Source organism: Diabrotica undecimpunctata, chromosome 5 (genome assembly GCF_040954645.1).
Source record: "Diabrotica undecimpunctata isolate CICGRU chromosome 5, icDiaUnde3, whole genome shotgun sequence".
Classification (NCBI taxonomy): Eukaryota; Metazoa; Arthropoda; class Insecta; order Coleoptera; family Chrysomelidae; genus Diabrotica; species Diabrotica undecimpunctata.
Genome location: NC_092807.1, coordinates 120,687,091 through 120,708,296, shown reverse-complemented (window position 1 = coordinate 120,708,296; position 21,206 = coordinate 120,687,091). Strand labels below are relative to the sequence as shown.

The following is a 21,206-nucleotide window of genomic DNA, read 5'->3' as shown; positions in this document are numbered from 1 at the left end:
AACACCTAAATGTACCTTATTTATTAAAGAAAATTACAAAATAATATTAATTATTTCAAAGTAGTTGTAGTAATATTTCCAGAGCTTCTTTCTGTAGAAGTAATCATAAAATCTTGTACTATTTCTGGGTCTAAAACAAAAGTAGTAGTCCAAAATAACAATATAAAAGCAAAATATCGTCAAATATTTAAAAAAATATATTAAAGCAGGACGTGATCATTTTATACTTTTAAATTATTCTATTTTCGAAATATCACTGAAATCTACATGGTTAATAAACGATAATATTTATTCAATTAAGACAAGTAAAAATAACATACTAACGATGATACAAATATTAGAAAACGATCAAGAAAAGCTTTGAAAAATAACTTGGAGTCACTTGGAAAGAGAAAAGTAACGAAGACTAACAAATCAAAACAGAAAACAACTTAGTTTATTGAGGAAATGAAGACATGTGGAGAAAAGAAGAAAGTCTTTTTACAATACAAAACACAACAAACACAACATGCATATAACCACTATATACGAATCAACCATGAAATGAATACTTTAGATAGACAAATAAAAAGGGAACACTGGCAGAAATTTTCAAAATAGATGTAACATGACTTCTACGGAACACAAAAAGAAATATGGAGAATGATCAGAGGACAAAAAAAAAAGATAAACGAATTAATAAAACCGAAACATATTTAGAAGGAAACATGGGTAGACTACTTTCGATTCATATTTGCTAAAGGTAACGATAATGAACTATCAACACCAGAGGTGACGACAAACGAAGAAATACATATTGAGGAGGAAGATATAAAGGAAGAAATAATGACATACCCGGCAGAAATACGACCGGACACAGAGAAGACAAAAAGGGTGTTAGAAACAGCAGAGATGAAAATACTTAAATTGATGGCAAGACAATATGGGACAAAGCTAGAAGTACAGATATACGACGTAGATGCAAGGTGAAGAACAATAAGAACTGGGTAAGAAACAGAAGAATAGAATGAAACGATCATATAAGCCAAATGACAACAAATAAAGTAAGACGGCAAGAGACGGTTCTCCAATAGGAAGACGATCAGTAAGAAGACCACGAAAACGATGAAACGACAATTTACTGGAGGCACATTGAAAAACAGACAGAGTCATACTGAACCACCACCGAAGAAAATAAATGAAAAAGAAATGAAGATAATAAATGACCTACCACGATATTTAATCAGATATACCAAATCGCCGATACCTAAAAAGTAAAACGCAAAGAAGTGCGAAAACTACAGAATAATAAGCCTAACCTATCATTTTTTGAAAATGTTCCTGAAAATATTACTAAAAAGAATATTATAAAAATCTAGGTATACATAAAAAACACACTGTTGTAAATTGTCTCCTGTCTACAACACAAGAAGTGGACCAGACGTTGGAACTGGCTAAGTAGTTGGACTTGGATTAAATAATCCTTCGTCGAAAACAATGTCTACGTCGAACTGGTAATAATAATGCTTTGTTGTATTTAATGGCACTTTATTCTACGTTGCACTCTAGTTTACAAATATTGTAGTTTACAGAGTATTTAACTAACACTATTTATTTTTCTGCTATGTGTGCGAAGGTAAGATTTACGTAGAGCGCGTGTGAGCTATCCTACTTAAGGATCGAGAAGTTTGCGAGAAGAGTTGGTGCGTAACTACTGGCACGATGGCCGCGAATGAAGAGTGAAGAGTGAGATATGAACTGTTTGCCACGAGGGCCGAGCAACGAAGTCTCAAATGTGACTACTGTTTGCCACGAGGGCCGGTGGTGAAGTCTCTGAATGTCGCTTTGATTCAAGCTTTTATAGGGAAAAACAACCGCCAATCGTTCAACTGCCGTAACGAATTTTTAACGTTTTCTAACGAACTTTTTATGTCCCAAACAGTGGGTTCTAAAATCCACTTTTTTATACATTACAAAGAAACTGCATAATAATAAAATTATATTATTTTGCATTGAAAATATCATTTTATATTGAAAGGGGAGAATTGGCGCTAAAATGGATCGAAAGTGTGTAAAGAATCAACCTGTTTTAACGGAAGGTGGACGAGACAAAATACTCGTTTTATTTTAGTTAAAATATATCGACAATAAGGGAATATATTTTCGTGTTTTCTTAATAATTATCGTAACAGAATAATGAGGAATTATTGGATATCTTAAAACTTTAACACACATAATTCGGGTTCAGAGTCACTATATAGAGATGAATCCAATAGCGGCAGATGAACTATTATTGAGTGCAAAAAAATTAACTCAAAAGCGATATTTGAGGTTATACCTTCTGTTTCAATGTAAGAAGTATGAAAATAAAAAAATGTAATGTGCAAACAATAACTTTATTATTAAACTTACAAAAACCGCAATTGCATTATTTGGAAGACGCATTATAAAAACAATATGTAATACGAACAGAGTTTTCTAAATATTCATCATTGGAACTAACGCAAGCAAGACGTTATAAACAGAGAAATCATCAGTTACAAAATGAATTTATTTATTTTTCAGTATTTAAGATTACCACCCCTACTCCTAATTACACTTTATAATCAATTTCACATAGATCGGATGACTTTTCTAATAAATTCTTGAGGTATTGCTTCCCATTCATCATTAAGCGCAACTCTCAATTCGATTATGCTCCTTGGTGCATGATTTCTGTCCCAGACCCTTCGTATAAGCTCATCCCAAACATACTCTATCTATCGGATTTATGTCCAGGCTCAACGCAGGCCAATTTATTGTAGGTATACTCATCTCAGTCAGATAGTTGGTGGTGACTTGTGCGGTATGGCATCGTGCATTATCGTGCATTAAAATAAAGGCATCACAATACCTGCCCAAAACATACAAGAACCGCCTACATTATGACACAATTTCTCGTGAACAACATTAAGCAAATCGCTCTCCTGGCCTTCTATAGACTCAACGCTTCTTGTGTTTGCCATGTAGGCAAATCCTACTACTTTTGTCGGACCTGACTCTATCGATAGTCGTCCCAATTCAGATGTTCGCGAACAAATTCTAATCTGGCTGGATTCATTCACCTTCTGACTGTCCAAATGCTTGTAACCACACCTCGGACCTTTCTAAGTTCTTCTTTGAGATTCGCACCAGTCAAATGTCCATTTCTCAGGTATTTCGCTACAAGAAATCGATCATCTCTCTCCGTTGTTATTCATTTATGGCCTTCTTCTTGTCGGCGGACATAATCACCAGTATCTTGGTACCGACGATACACTCAGAACACAGCAGATTGGCTTAAATTTACTCGATTTACCACGGCTCTCAGGCTTTCTATCAATAATGCTACTGCTTGAGTTGCTTGATGGATATGGCATACATTTGTAATGCAGTTGCATAGTTGCGAACTTAATTGACTGATATATTAGTGGTTCATTGTCTCGATGATCGTTGTTTTTGGTTGGATTTTCTCTTCGTGTGTCTTTTGTTGTCCTGTTTAGGTTTTTCACCTCTTCAGGACGTGGTTTGTTTTTTTTTGTTGGGTTGGCATTTTCGTTGCATCGGTTCTACTGGTGATTGGCTTCGTGGATATGTCGGCGGAGGAGGATCCTGGACAATCAGAGGTGAAAGGGTTGTTGACCTAAAACGGTCCTTTTCAGAAATTTATTAGTGAAAAATATGGTTATAAATTGACTGAATGTAATAAGTATATAAATTTAATTTAATTAATAAGTATATAAATTGTGAATCGCAAGAGGGCAGCTGTGGCTCTATCCTCTGCAATAGACAGGTATCATTGTTCAACGGGATCGGGAAACCACAGAAAACCGATTCCTCCCTGCCTAGCAAGCTCGAATTGAGCATTTACTAATTATTACGAATTATTAGTGAAATGCTATGGAAATTAATACGTAAGATGTTAACCGAATGCATTCAGTGGGTGCGTGTCGATTTCAATGAGTCAAATTCTGACCCCCTTTATACGTGTTGCATTATTTATTTGTAATACGTCATCCGATTTACCAAAAAATAAAACTTTTTAAAACTCAATAATGAGGTCAATGATTGTACACTAAATATTTTTAAATTTCCACTTTTTAGATTGAAACAGGAGAGATACTTTCGCAAAATAATTTTGGCTCATTTATTTTGCACTCAAGTGTAGAAGAAGATGAGTGCTGTGTTGTTGATAGAAAGTTTCCAATGACAATAAAAATAAAAAAGATAAAAATGAAAAGGTACATGAAGGAATTCATAAAACCGATAAAATTAGAATTGAATTTATTAGAGTATTAAAGGAAGTCTATATGTGGCATCAGTTGATGTCAAAAGAAGAGAGCATACATAAGTCAAGACGATTAGTAAATGTTTAACGCTAAAATAACTCGGTGGATACGGCGTTTAACATTTGACCAGCGTACATGTTGTCATTAATCGAGGTGATTTCAGAGACATAAAGTCTAAGAACATAAAAATAGTCAAAAACTAGTTTATTAATGGCATTTAATGGTGTTTGTTAAATGTCCAATTGACGCAGCTTTAATTATACTATTTATAAATACTTACTAGTTATTTGGAGATTTTTTGATTCTTCTCCTACTCTTTTACATTCTTCACTGATATTGTAGAATTGTTGGATTTCATATTCAGGATTATAATAGTCGTAAACTTTTACCAGCGAATTTTTTCTTTCTTCTATTAAATAGTTTTCGTTAATATTGAAAGTAAAGCAAACCAGATGTTTATCTAACTTTGTAAAGTAAAAATTGACTTTGTCATCCTTTTCTTCAAACATTTCTATTCCTAAATAAGAAAATCAATATTTAAACGTGTATTTAAACAGTCTAGCAAAAGTAATTAGCATATTCTTAGTGTGATGCATTGTGTGCAAATAATAGAAAATATAATACTTTCTTTTACTGGTCACCGCACAATTAGCTTATTGTGTCATGTGAACGATCATTCATAAAAATATATGTATGTGATAAACTGCAAGATGATATTTCTGATAAAGTCAGGTCCATCGATATTTCGTCCGTCGGCAAATTCAAACAGATAATATTTGTATGTTTGAAGTTCGAGTAACCGATGTCCAGGGACGTCTCGCGATATTGGTTGTTTCAACGACACAAATTTTTTGATACAAGTATTAAATCATAAAATAACAATGTGTAATGTGTATATTATAGTCAAAGAACAGAAAATCTGATTTTGGAAAAACAAACAAAATGTTATATTCCTTTGTTTTTTAAACGGTTAAAAGTTAGATGTAAAAAAAATTATCACTCTACCACCCTGTCGGAAAAAATACTAGGTGATACAACGGCATCTTCTATAGGGCTTTATAACGCTTCTCATTTGTTTCAGGCACTTGTTATATGTCATACAATTTTAATATATCTACGTCATACGTCTTTGGTATGTATAGTTATTGGTATATACTATATACCAATAACATATGACGTAGATATATTAAAATTGTATGACATATAACAAGTGCCTGAAACAAATGAGAAGCGTTGAAAAGCCCTATTAGCGTTCAACGATGACGTACATAGACGAAACTGTGGAAAAGTATTTTACATTTAAGAAAATATTGTTTTAAACATAGTTAGCAATTTATAATGAAAAACTGAGTTGTTTTAACTGAAATAATCACCATATTAGCGTATCTTGTCTAAAATATTTCTCCTGCAGATTTCTCCTGATTAATAAGTTACCCACTGTTTGAAAATAATTGTCCTAGTCTTCTGTAGTACTCATTTTCTACTTTCACTACATGGTTTACTGATTTTTTCCAGTCGGCACTTGTAATCTCTGATAGTTCATATCGAATTAAATCGACCACTTTCGCGTCAAATTTTGGAAAACTATTTTTCCTCCGAATCCGTTTTTTTACTTGTCCCCAAAAAAGTTCGATAGGATTGAATATGCAAAAATACGGTGGTAACCTTAAAACAATATGGCTATCTAGTATTCCAATAGTATCCAGCATATATTGTTTCTTATAAGTTTTAGTACGAAGCACTTCAAGTAACTGTCTCTTATTATAGTTGTCTCAAAATACAAATCATAATCTGAGAGGAAATCTTTTAGTTTCTGTTTTGAAGACGAACTGTTGGGAATTTTTTATGAGAAGCCTTGAGTGGTAGCTAGCAATGTCCATATAACTATCACACCGCCCGGTGTTATATTGGGAAGTAGTGTATTTTTAAACCATCCTTCGAATATAGCAGAATTTATATTCTGATGATAATCTACACTACATTTTTCTATTTTGTTTCCGCAAAGCATTAACCCATTTGGCATCCAACCATTTGCAGACCCACACTGCACAATAATCATCCGAGAACCTTTATTCCTTTCAATTGGCACCTAAGTGAACCATCAGTCCAACCCTTACTAGCGGTATCATGTATAATATAATACCTCTGTATAATACGGAAATCCTGTTAGAAAGGCCGTTTTTCTTATAATATTGCCTTTACAACTATTTTCAGGATCATTTTGAAGATTTTTGTAAACGTTCATACAAATTCTCTTAGATTGTTCATTCACAACAATCCTTTTCTTTGGAAGTCTTAAACACTTTTCTACAGTTACAGTCTCAGTCTCATTGTTTTTTGTATCACTTACACTTAAAAGATTGTTGACTACTACACTTTCTCTATTACTACTTGAGTTCTCTTGCTCCCATGCACGAAAAACTGTAAGTGATTTTTCCCATAGTCTAAACATTTTCTTTATATACAAATAGACAGTTTCAAAAAAACAAACAACAAAAAAATACTACAATTATTATAACTACTCACAACAAAATTTCAACACAACTCAAGATTAAAGCAATGCACAATGCACGTCTATCTATAAAGAAGCTAGTTGCAAAGATACAACTAAACTAAAAATTTGCAAGTCCAGTCCTTTAGATAAGGCACATGCCGGTATTTTTATAACCGGATTACTGTTCGTAAATCAATCAGTTTAAAAAAACCATCTGAGGCAATATTTAACAATTGCAAACAATGGGCACTGTCACATTTTCCATTCTGTGGTTTACAAAGTCATTTTAAAAACAAACAATCGCTCTCTCATTCTATCTTGTAAGATTGTTCATATTTTCTTTTCATTTTAAATACTTCATAGATTTTATTTGAAAATTTTGAAAAAAAAGTACACGTTTTATGGTTATTGTCGTTTACTAATGAATACTGTTTTACTCTCTACTAATAAAATAATGAAACTCAACCGTTTTCGCTTCTCTGTAGTTTCAATTTCATTAAATTGTGAATTACTGGTGGAGATCGATAAGAGTTCGCTAAGTTATTCGCCTAACATAAACGGGCAATATTTTACAGTGGAATAATAAAATCCGTGTGACAGAAAATCTTTTATTAACGCATATGATCATATAAATATTTATTTTATCGACATTTCTCTCGAAAAATGATCTATACTGAAATATTATTTAACAGTTGATATTCTAATCATCTCTAATGTATTTAAAGAGTTTACTCGTAGATGTCTCTGTCTGTAAAAATTACTAGAATCTACTAAAATATATTCAATATTTCAATCAAAGCTGCAGGGGAACACATCGATATGAATTAAAATTCGCCATTAGGGATTTTTGGCAGTTAAAACACCGCGCTTGCCTTACGTGTTGGTGAGTTTGTTTTTCAGTTGCTCACTCTGGGCCAGACGCTGTTTGCAACCGTCCACTTTGGATCAGTCGCTGCATGTGTTCTAGTTTTAGTCCACTTCGGGTACTTCATTTCCCCGGTATCACCCATATCTGGACATTCCACTCTCCGTCACCTTGGGAGGCGCCCGATGGCAGCTAGTACCTCACAAGGGGCGTAAGTAATTACTATTAAATTTTCATTGCGACCTACATATTATGGCATAAGCCAAAGAAGCTAGCAGCCACGTATTGACAAGGTAAAGTAAGACAAGAGTCTTGAAGAGATTTTTTTCTATTAATTATATAAACAAACAGCTCTTTAAAAAATTGTCTGTTTCATCTTTTACTTATAAAATATTCTTAATTTCTTTTTTGTCAAACTCATTTGTAGTACCTAAACAATGAAGTACCTACAACAAATCTAAACTTACGTGACACATTACGGTCCTCAGTGAGCTGGTACAATGTAGATCTGTCAGCTCGGTAACCTGTTGGTAATGATATTTCCATTACAGCCATGTTGGAGGGCCCATCAGGAGCGTGATATGATATGCAAGGTGATAAACTCGTAATAGAACACTTATTAATTGTAGACACGGGTGAAACTTCCATGGCAAACTTAAATGCTTCATTTCTGGGAACAATCTTTAAATTAAAAGATTGGATAACCTACCAACATAAATACATTTTTATGTTAAGGAAATGGATATTAACTACTGTAAAAATATACATAATAATTAAAATTTAAATGAACATAGTCTTACATATACTGCTCGTTCACAGTAAGGAGTATTGTATATTGTATTAAATAAAATTAAATTATAAACATATTTGTGAAACAAGTATGTATTTATTTTCAGACAAATAAGTTTCCTAATAGTGCAGTCCTCAGAGATTTGACCTCTAAAGATGATACGAAGAAGCTGAATTTTGCTAATAATATCAATTTTGTGACCCCAAAAAATATGCACTTCCTGCTAAAACTACCCCTCGTATGAGTGGAAAGCGGGAAACATAGACTTACCAAGAATCTGTATGCCTTAGAGGAACATGTTTTAAATAAAAAAGGTGGTACAGTAGGCGATACTGTAGATAAAATACAATAATTTTATTATTTATATATTTTTTATATTTTAAACAAATTCAATAAATTATTATGTTTGCTCCTAACGCCACCTGTTAACGTATTAATAACGCATACGTTGTTTACTTATGACAAACCTGACAAATTCAGACCAAATATTAATAATAAAAAATAAATAAATATCATTTGATAGTAAATTTAATTACTATATAAACTGAATATTGTAGATAAAAAGAAATAATAATGAGACTTACTCACAATCAATTTATTCTACTACCAACGACCGGTTTGCAAGTTTGCCAGTTTACAAAAAACTATCCCTTTTTGCCAGTTACTCTTCTTACAAGTGATTTAGTGCCACTAAGTGCCTCCTTTTAAATTAAATGTCTGTTGTGTCTTTTTGAATGTGTTCTGTTTGTCCCTAAGTATCCTTAACTGTTTTTAATTTTAAATTTACTTGACATGACAATGATTTCTGCCCAAATACAGACCAAATCGATTCATCATAATTTGATAATTCCAAGTTGGAGTTATGGCACACCCAAAACTTATACATCTACCTTTTTATATATTATCATAGTGCTGTCTGTTCTAAATAAATAATTTCAATAAATAAATACACATTTTCTAAATATACCTCTCGAGTAAATATAAATAACTTTTAAATAATATAATACATCACATTTATTTCAACAAACAATCTATACAATTAAACTGTATCATAAATTTAAGTTTACGAGTTTATTTACATATAATATATTTATTTAATCTACATAGCAACACGTAAATATTAAACCCGTAAACTAATTTTTCGAAACTAAGAATTGTGCGTTCTAAGAATTGCAAGGCAAAACAGAAGTTGATAAAGATGTTATTAGAGACATGGGGGATCTAAAATTGCATTTCACAACATATCTCCTCAACTAATGCAAAATCCTTAGTGAATTGGTTTCTAGTACTCATAAAAAGTATACCGGAATAAAAGGATTCATATGTATAAGCGGATATACAGACGCACTATACGTGAAATCAAATCTTAACTGTCTTTTTCCACTTAAATATTAATTTACTTACACTTATATAATTTATTTAAGACATTCACATCAGTCACGTCATTCACGTCCTTTTAAATCTCAAATCGTCCGTTTTTATACCTGATTTGTTTATCTAGAAGTTTCTGCCCGCTTCTTTGACATTTGATCGGAACGCCAAAGAATTATTCGACCCTCATCTGGAAAGTTTTAATCGCAGGTATAAGAGGGGACCCGTGGGTATTACCTGCTACGGCTTCTAAAAATACTTGTTAGAAAAATATGCTTAGAGCTTAGGGTATGAATCACATTTATCGTAATACAATACTTACTTTCCAAGTTTGGTTGTTAATATCTTTTCCCCTCAAGAACTTTCCCTCTATTTGTTAAATAGTTACAAGAAAACCGATGATCACCCGTCACCAGTTTACCATAACAGTTTGAACTATGTTTTCCAAAAAACATTAAATAATAATCCTTGTATTTGCATGTAATTAATATTTATTAAAGAAAATACAGTTAAGATTTGATTTCACGTACAGGGCTCTTGCGCATCCGCTTATACGTATTTCAGCCTAATAGGCCTCATCAGAACGGCTTTCGCAATCGCTCTAGAGAGCCTTAACTGTCTTTTCCTTTTTATTTCGATATACTCTGTACGAGTACTAGAAACCAATTCGCTAAGAATTCTGCTTAGTTGAGGAGATATGTTGTGGAATGCAATTTTAGATTCCCCATGTCTCTCATAACATCTTTATCAACGTCTGTTTTTGCCTTGCAATTATTAGAAGGCACAGATTAAAGCGAAATTCTGAATTTGGTTTCGAAAATTAGTTTACGATTTTATTATTTATTAGTTATTTATTTATTTAATTTTAATTTTACTAGATTGTTTTTTCACTTAATTTTTACTTTGTGTATTTAATCAATTTTAAAGTCATATTTAATAATCACACACATATAATATTGGCATACTTGCTGTATATTCTTACAGTACCCTAATACGGGTTTTTATAATTTCAACATTTAGTTTAACATGTACCTTAAGACCTGAAGATGCATAGCAAATTCAAGTATGAGAAACCGGTCATTGGTGGTAGAATAAGGTGATTGTGAGTACCTAGGTCTTTTCCTTTCCTTTTACCTATTTGAAATGGACTTACACAGGCGATCTGTTCAAGATTTGAATAATTATTGTATTTATTTTAAATTATTTTAAAACGAGAATTTAATTTACGAGATTAAATTTTGACAATCGTCACAAATCAAATCTTCTAGTGACATATATTCGCCTAATCTGTCACTTTTTATTTAATGAATATATTTTGTTAGTTATTTTTTATGAAGTTTTAAATTTAAACCTGCTTGGAGTAAATATATGATGAGTAGAAAAGAATTGATCGAGAGTAGTTAATCGATGTCAAAAACCACTAATCTATGACGATATTCGTGACAAAGCCGAAACCATCTTGTGGCGCTAGTTCCGTGACGCTCGTCCCAGCATTTTACTGTAGAGAAAAAAGTTATACAACGTCAGTATAGAAGCTTCTCTTCAAAAATGTAGTTGATATATTTTTAAACAAAAATCTTTTATAGCACTTTTTGTGTAGATTGATCGTTCTCTCAGAAATAACGCTAGAAGCGACCGGCAATGTTGAATGACAGTTACGTGCGTAAAACCAATTTTAAATAAGATTTGCATCAAGTAGACGGTAAAAATTCGATGTCTTTTGATCATAGCGTCGATCGACAAAAATCAAAATGCGTTTTAAAGGTATAGGGCAGGGGTCACCAATTATATTCCCTGAGGGTCCGTTTCGAAAACCTATTATACTTCCGTGGTCCGGACACTCAACACTAAACCAGGCAGTGGCTTAGCCGGGGGAGGGGGTTACGTAGTTGAAACCAGGCGACCATCGTTTAAGGAGGGGTATGATTGTACCCCTCCTGTAACATTGTTAGTCCGAAAAAGTTCTGTAATGTAGCATGAAAGGACCTTTTAATTATATATCTTTTTTAAATAAACGACTTTGAAATAAAACTTTTGTGATTTATGGTATACAGGAACCAACCAAATATACAAACTACAGGAATTTTATTTTCCTACAATGGAGTCCTCAGTGGAGCTTAGTTCTTGTTTATTCTTGTTAGTATTGGATCAAAGAACGGGGAAACTACGAAGTAACATTCCTTGGTGCTTAATGTATACTCATGATGTAGTGAAAATATAATGTAGAGTGAGAGAGAGAGAGAGTGGGAGAGAAAAAGAGAGAGAGAGAGAGAGAAAGAGAGGGAGAGAGAAGGAGAGAGATAACGGCAGCGACCTGTTAAGTAATAAATGTATACAAATATCAATGTATATACAAATGTATAAGTTAGAATAAAGGTAGGTATACAAACTTATTTAGATGGAAGAACACTGAAAACTTTCTGTTTTTTACGAAGCTGAGAAAAAAAGGATGCAATTATGATTGCTTATAATTCGCAAAGTATAATTAACACAAAAACTATTAAGTTTATGTCTTAAATATTATAATCACTTACTTGAATTAAAACGCAACCAGTTCCTGTTATTTTAACGGAGATTGTTCCATTCTTCTCTCTCATTGAAATTCTCCTTGTTTTGAGCATATCGCTGTTAGTGATGGTAAGGTTGTGATTGCCCTCAGGTTTTTCCATATATATAATTAGGTTAAGATTTTTGGACCCGACTAAACGTAAATATCTAGAAAGGGCTTCTAGCGCAACAACAGTATCCTAAAAATAGGAAAAAATAATAATTATGTGTAATATAATAATTAATTCATTTAAAGGGCTCAATTAATCAATCAGGCTAGAATAATCAATCTGTTTAGGAGTTAATCAGCTTTATATAACGAGGCTACCTACGGCTGCTTGGAAAATTCACGGATGCTCTGCTAATATAAACAACAAATTTATAATTGGATAACATACTCATCCTACTTGTGAATACATACAAAATTAAAGTCGATATGTAATTTTACAATATTTTTTGTTTAAAATATTAAATATAAACATATTATATTGTCATTAAAGGGCAAAATTGGAACATCACATGGATGAATCCTTTTTATCCTTTTAATAACAAAATCCTTTTTTAAAACGTTTCTTTCAAGCCTCAAAGATGATCCCTACTTTGGACTTCCAAAAAGTTGTATTATTGAAGAAGTTATTATTTATGTACATTGTATGGTTGTACATGGTACAATCAGGTTATGGAGAAAAGAGAAAATGCCAAAAGAGTGGAATAAGAGTATCATCTGCCTAATCTATTAAAAGGGCAAAAAGCCTCTCTGTCAAAACTAGAGGGAAACCTCCTTGTTATGATGTGCATATAAAATATTTACCAGTAGACTTAACCATAGATTACAACCCCTCGCAGATAAGATCATCGGAGAATGTTAGGTAGGATTTGAGCAGGGAAGATCAACCATCTACCAACTATTCACGGTTAAGCAAGTCTTCAGCAAAGCCTGAGAACATGACGTAGATGGGCACACTTATATAAAATATTAAGAAAATTTCATATGCCATCCAAACTAGTTAGGTTCATGCGAATGACGATGGCGGCCACAGTGGCTCAGATACAGATACATTTTCTGTCAGCATAAGATGACAGACCCATTTCAAATAACACAAAGGTTAAAACAGGATAATGAACTGGCACCAACGGTGTTTAATTTAGCACTAATTACGTAATAACAAAAACATCAGAAGGTAGAAACAACACACTTATCAATATATAGTCTAATTGACAGCATATGCAGATGACATAAATATCATGAGCAGAACCAAATCATGTATGCTAAATAAATACGTATGTCAATAAACGAAAAAAAAAAACGACTAAAATCCTACTACAAAATCTATCGGAGGGAGCAACACGACCCTACCTGACAGTTGACAACTTAGGAAAAGTAAATAACTTTAAAATATTAAGGAGTCAACATCGCAAATAACAAAATTGACGATGCAGAGCTTAGCAGAAGAATCATCCTAGCTAATACGCTATATCTTGCTATGGCCCTGATATTTAAATCACGTGATGTACATCAAAGAACTGAGATACGAGTCTACAAGGCCATAATCCGACCGATAGTAAGCTATGGATGTGAAACTTGGACTCAAAATCTGTAAACCGCATAGACATCTTCGAATAAAAGGTACAGAGTCTTCAATGGACAGGTCATGTATTTAGGATGGAAAAAAACAGTCTTCCAAAAAAACCTGTTGAATGCAAGAATGCAGGGGAAGAGACCTAATGGAAGACCGAGAAAGCGATAAGAGGATAATGTGGATGAGGACACCAGAAATCTCCTTGGCAATCGACCATGGGGCAAAATGGCTACATACGGTAACAAATGGAGAGGTTTGCTGAAGGAGGCCAGGGTTCGAATTGTGCTGTAGAGCCTTATGATAGGTGGATAATTATGGAGAATCAACGTTTAAATAAGTGTAGGCTATAAGCATTTTAGATTAGTACACAGAAGCTGAGAACTCTATACCAAGCATAAAAACTTGATAATTTATAACAAGAAATGATCATGCTCGAGATTGACATAATGGGCATTAGTGAACTGAGACGGCTTAGTTCAAGACAACTTCAAATAGAAAACTATAAGGTATTTTACTCTGGAACTAACAATGCACTGGATGATCATAAAATTGGTATAAATATCAATCAAAAAATCCGTAAATATGTTACGAATTTATCACCTCTATAAGAAATAATCATGACGAATGATCATAACATTGAATTTGAATCAATTAAAACTTAACATCGTTCAAATTTCCTGTCACGATCAGGTTAGATGTGAAATAGAGTAAGATTCTCTGGAGGATGTCGAAATTATTTTGCATTTCAACATATCAAAAAGGTTTTGATATGTAGCTTTATAAAAGGATATTCAGGATTCCCGCAAGGATAATATATTCAACGAAGAAGTAACAGGAAGTCTATATAAAATATATAAAAGTCTTTTAAACAGTTCAAAAAGTGTCAAGTAATACGGAATGACCAAATTCTTCTTTTATTCGTAGACTATCAAAATAGTAGAGTGACAACATGTCTCGATCGCTCGAATAGTGGATTTCCATCTTTATCTGTTTTGAGTTAATAGGTCAGTTTCATATAGACCATGGCTAATAATTCTTCTAGTTTGACCCACCTTGAAGAAGGGAGACATCCCTAGCGGTCGTTTGCCATTGACTTTATCTTCGATGATCAGTTTTTCTAGCCTTTCTGTTCCTTGCGCTACGTATCCAAAGTATATGCGGCAAGACTGATCTATTTTTATTTACAGTCTTGTATTAACCTCTTTATAATTGAAATGACAGTGCAATGTTCTGTATGGTGCATTAGTAACATTTTTCTGTAAGCCCACAGTTAGAGAGCATTTATGGTTGACGATCTTTAACGTCCACGTCTCAAATGCGTATATGACAATGAGAAAAATAACGTGTTTAACAGTTTTAGTTTACTTTGTTGAAATATTACTGACTCTCTACATCTTCTATTCTTCTTTTTATTTTAGGCACACTTAAATAAGTGGCACTTGCTCATAAGACCTTTGTATCATACCCTGGTTTTTCTCCACGGCCAACTCAAGGCAAACAGTTTATTTATTGGTAGTTTTAGGATTTCTTCTGGTTCCTCAACCTCTAGTTGACCGGTGAATTCCTGAGTCTTATCACTTAGCACATTGCAATGACACAAGAAGTGTATGGCAGTTCATCAGATGGTTCATTCAGTTATATTATATAGGCGTTTTCTTAAACAATAATGTCATCGTTTCAGTGACCGTTTTAATCTCTGCTTTATTGTAGTAACTATCCCTTGAGTAAATCTGCTCGTTCATTCCCATGCACCCCTTCATGATCCGGTACCCGCATTAAAGACACTGTATTATCTTTTGTCAGCTTTTGGAGGACATCTTTGTAGTTGGAGGGAATCCATTATGGCCAAAACAGCCGCTTGGCTATCAGTATAAATGTTGATTCTCTTTGCTTTGGGGTCTCCATCCATGATTTCATTAATGTCGACCCCAGATATTGTTTGTTTACGTCTCAGGATAGTCATAAAGTGTCCAGAAGTGTATACGAGGACTTGAGTTGCTATGAACAAGTCCTCGTAGACACTTCGTCTCAGGACTAGCAACCTCTTACGTTGCCATGTTATTTATTCCTGTTGTAACTTAAACAACATAGTTTATAAAGTTAAAAAATGTAACTCAAAGTTAACCATATAACATTTAAAGGATTTTTACCCATGCATTTAGTGGCTTTTAATATGTACATCTAGATAGCACTAATGATGGAATATTAATTCAGAAAACGTTCTGTGATGTAGCCCGATAGGGTTTTTTAATGTTATAACTTTTATAAAGGAATTTTTAAATAAATTTTTTGTAATACATGGTATACAGCCAGCTACAGGAATTTAGATTCCTTGTGGACATCGAAATATATTTTTTGCATTATTCACAAAAACATCATAAATATATGTAGTTTATACAAATGTCTCTTTAAAATGGATAATAGGCTGTCATAGAAGAAAAATTTTTCAATGTCAAATGACTCCTTTGAAATCTACAATTTAGGATCAGAAAATAAGTCTTCGGGAGCTGTACTATAACTCTCATACTAAAACTTGGGCGAAGATGGACATTGATCGTCTGTTGTCCATCTCTACTCTGTGAAACAAACGATTCATTTAAGATGGATTTAATTTAAGATGGCTTGAATTTAAAAATTACACATGGTATAATATGTTATAAGAGTTGTTAGGTTTTTTTATGTTACGTCATCAGTGTTGCATTCACTTGATGTATTTCAACGAAACCAAAAAGGTACGCTTTTACCAACGAAAAGAAAATTATATTTCACTTTATCACACTAAGTAGATTATATAAAAATCTGTGGCTAATGTTATATTTATTTTATTTTATTTTTATTTTTAATTATTAAATAGACTGGATCACCCCATTACAGTATTATAATGACATTATATTTTTTAATCTAATTTATCTTATAACTACACTTTAAAATACAATACTTAGAAATTATTCTAGAGTTTACTATAAATCATGGTTTTAAATTGATTTAAACTTAAACTAAAAGGATCTACATTACAGTGACTATTTAAAATTTTGAGGCCCTATCAAATGGATTATTGCATAATTCGTAGCATGAAAATTTGTATGAAAAAGTTCAAAAGATCTTAGTCTTAGCTAATTTTACTAAAAAGTTCCGGACATTGAATTAAGTTATTTAATAATTTATAAATAAATACAGAATCAAACTGAATTCGCCTGTTATAAAGTGTTGTTAGATTTAATCCATATAAAATTACTTTTTTGTCTATATTTGCAAATTGGAATTTCCATTTTGTAACCGCAATACCTAAGAAGAGGTAAAACAGGCAATACGAGCAGAAAAGAACAATAAGGCTCCAGGTATTGACAACGTCCCCTCTGAGCTATATAAATTAGGTGGCGATCATCTAGTAGGACAAATGCATATGCTCATGAACAAGATTTGGAATGATGAAAAGATCCCTAATGATTGGAAAACCGGGATTATATGCTTAATCTATAAAAAAGAGGATAAACTGAAATGCGAAAATTATCGCGGCATAACCCTCTTGTGCACGGCGTACAATTTTTTTACTTACATACTAAACAAACGACTCCAACAAACTAACTGAAAATATTGTCGGGGAATATCAAACCGGTTTCCGACAAGGAAGATCTACAACTGACCAACTATTCACAATGAAACAAATTTTAAACAAATCGTGGGAATACGACATTGACGTCCACAACATATTCATAGATTTCAAACAAGCCTACGACTCAATAAATAGGAACAAGTTATATCAAATATTGCAGAGCTTTATTATCCCCCAAAAATACATCTGATTAGTAAAAACAACAATGGATTCGTCAATAGCAACTGTCAGAGTCCAAAATGAGCTAACTGAAAACTTTACAATAGTCCAAGGATTACAGCAAGGAGACGGGCTGGCACCGACACTATTCAACCTGACCTTGGAATATGTAATAAGACAGCTGAATATAGGAAGAGGTAATCTCCTAACAAATAAATCAATACAGATTGCCGCCTCTGCCAATGATATCAGCATCATGTCTGGCAGAACAGAAGAGACGACAGAAATATATTCACAATTAAAAACACAGGCAAAAGAGACCGGACTAGAAATAAATATTCAAAAGACAAAAAAGTTAACACAGACAAGAGCTAGGGGAAACAGGCGCACAGTTGAATTAGAGGACGATATTGAAACAGTAGAAAGTTTCACATATTTAGGAGTTGCATTAAACACCAATGGAACAGAAGAACCAGAAATCCAAAGAAGAATAGTAAAGGGAAACAAAGCTTATTTTTACTCGATCATGTGTTCCGCTCCAAAAACACACACTAGAGATCGAAAATCAGAGTCTACAAAACTATTATCAGACCAATAGTATGTTATGCATACGAGACATGGGTGATGACAGAAGAGACAAAAAGAAAACTGGAAGTCTTCGAAAGAAAAGTCCTAAGAAAGATATTTGGACCTATTAACGAAAACGGAATATGGAGATCCAGATACAACTATGAACTCTACCAACTGTTCAAAGAGACACCGATCTCAGAATTCGTTAAACTTCGGAAGGCCACGGAAAAGATGGGAGGATGAAGTGGCAGCGGACGCGCAAAATTTGCTAGACGTGAGAACCTGGAGAAGATCGGAGCGGGACCGACAAGGTTGGAGGCATAGTTTGGAGGAGGCCAAGGCCCGATTTGGGCTGTAGCGCCATTGGAGAGAGAGAATACCTAAGAAACTTATTCTGAACTTTTTCAATGGAATTGATATACTGGTCATACATAGGAGACCAGACTAGCGTGCCATATTCTAGTTGAGAGCGAACAAGAGAATAATACACAACTTTCGTTACATCAATTGAGAACTCACTACAGTTTCTTAATGTAAATTAAAGAAGTTTAAGTCCTTTCAATGTAATCTGTGAAATGGTCATTGAAATTAATGCTTTCATTAAAAGTGATGCCCAGGTAGCTAACTTGATTTTTATATCTACAGTTAACATTATTCATAAGGTAGTTTGAGTTGTATTGTTTATTCCCCCTAAAAAACTGTTATAAAAGCATTTATCGATATTTAATGTAAGATTATTCTGTATACTCCAGTCCCATAACCTGTCAATATCCTTTTACAATATATGTATGTCAGCTATAAATATTATACATCTATATAACTTTAAGTCATCTGCAAAAAGTAAAACTAATGATTCAAGATTATCAAAAATATCATTTATAAAGAGATTAAATAGTAATGGTGAACAGCGGCCTCCCTGGGGGAAACCTGATAAAACCTCAAATGATTCAGATAGGAAATTAAATAGTTTCACCCTTTGTTTTCGATCCTTTAAAAAACTTGATATCCATTCTATGGCTTGCTTAATAACTCCTAAATTATGGAGTTTTGCAAGCTAAATGTCGACATTGACCCTGTTGAAGGCCCTGGAGAAGTCAGTGTTGATTGAATCTACTTGTTCCTTCCTTTCCAATGCCTCCAACAGATCCATTTATTATACTGCCCAGTTAGTAACAGTGGATTTTCCAGCTGCAAGCCCATGTTGAACTACAGGTAATAATTATTTAGATTGCAAATATAGTTGATTGTATACTATATTATCGAATAACTGTAGTCTTGCTGATTGCTTAGAAATACTACGATACTTTTTTACATTATTTTTGTCACCAGCTTTAAAAATAGGTGATACATAGCTTTCTTGATATCTAGTCGGGAAGGAACATGTAAGCAAAGATAAATTAAACAGTAGGTATATTGGTTTGGAAATTGTAAATGAACTTCTTCTTCTTTCAGTGCCTATTCGTTCCGAATATTGGCAATCATTCTGGCTATAATTATTTTATTGACTGATGCTTTAAATAGATTCGTTGTTGTTGTGGAGAACCATTTCCTCAGGTTCTTCAACCATGATATTCTCCTTCTCCCAATTCCTCGCTTTCCGAATACTTTACCCTGTAGGATTACCTTCAGTAATCTGTATTTAGTGCTGTTTCTCATTATATGTCCGAGATATTCCAACTTTCTCCTTTTAATGGTATACATCACCTCTCTTTCTTTGCCCACTCTTCGTAATACGGTCTCGTTGGTTATCTTGTCTGTCCATGATATCCTTAGAATTCGCCTGTATAGCCACATCTCGAAGGCTTCAAGTTTTTTCTCCATTGCTTCAGTTAGTGTCCAGGATTCAACTCCGTAATACAATATTAAGAAGATATAACATCGTAGGAGCCTTACTTTTATCTCCAGATTAAGATTGTGGCTTTTAAAGAGTTTGGCCATGTTATTGAATGCACTCCTAGCCTTCTCTATTCTACATTTTATTTCCTGTGAGTGATCCCATTGTTCATTTACTGTTGTTCCAAGATAGTTATACTGTTTTACTCGGTCCACTGGTGTATTATTGATAAGTAGTTGAGCGTCTCTAACTTTATTTTTGCTGATGATCATAAATTTAGTTTTTGTTATATTTACTTGAAGTCCAAATCTTTCACTTACTTCATTTACTTTGTTTATCAGTTGCTGTAAACTGTTCAAACTGTCTGCAAAAATAACGGTGTCGTCTGCATAACGGATGTTGTTTAGGCGTTCTCCATTTAGAAGTATTCCATGTTCGCATTTTTCCAAGGCTCCACTAAATATTTCCTCTGAATATAGATTAAATAATATAGGTAAAAGTATACAACCTTGTCTAACGCCTCGTAGAATCTGGATCATTTCCGTTGGTTCACCTCCAAAATTCGTTCTTATTGTGGCTGATTGGTTCCAGTATAAATTTTGTATTATACGCCGATCTTTATCATCCATTTGGGCTTTTGTTAGAATATCCATCATTTTTTGGTGTTGAACTGTATCAAATGCTTTTTGGTAGTCCACAAAGCAGGTGTAAATATCGCAAATCATATCTCTGCATCTTTGAAATAATACTTGTAGACTAAACAGTGCATCTCTTGTACCTACGCCCCTCATGAATCCAAACTGTGTGTCTTGTATTCTCTCTTCGCATAGCTTGTATATTCTACGATGTATAATTTTAAGAAAAAGTTTTAATGTATGGCTCATTAGACTTATTAGCCTATATTCTCCGCACTTTTTTGCTCCCTGTTTCTTTGGTAAGGTAATAAATTCTGAAAGTAGCCAATCTTTTGGGATATTGCCTGTGTCATAGTTATTATTGAAAATTTTACATAGTACTCTTAAAGATTCATCATCAAGAAGTTTAAGAAATTCAGATTGTACTCCGTCTGGTCCTGGAGCTCTACCTTCTTTTAGTGA

General features: G+C 33.3%; 1 protein-coding gene across 2 annotated transcripts in view; it reads right to left on the bottom strand.

Moving 5' to 3' along the window:
- Positions 1 to 21,206, bottom strand: part of LOC140441710 (murinoglobulin-1-like) — an 81,529-nt gene continuing 60,323 nt past the window's right edge. For both annotated transcript variants that reach the window (XM_072532593.1, XM_072532594.1), the window contains 4 exons: positions 12,341 to 12,553; positions 8,113 to 8,350; positions 4,567 to 4,803; positions 1 to 130 (listed from right to left, as the gene is read on the bottom strand). In XM_072532593.1, the coding sequence (XP_072388694.1) occupies positions 51 to 130; positions 4,567 to 4,803; positions 8,113 to 8,350; positions 12,341 to 12,553 (768 nt within the window). In that variant the 3' untranslated portion in view covers positions 1 to 50. The remainder of the gene's footprint in view (positions 131 to 4,566; positions 4,804 to 8,112; positions 8,351 to 12,340; positions 12,554 to 21,206) is intronic.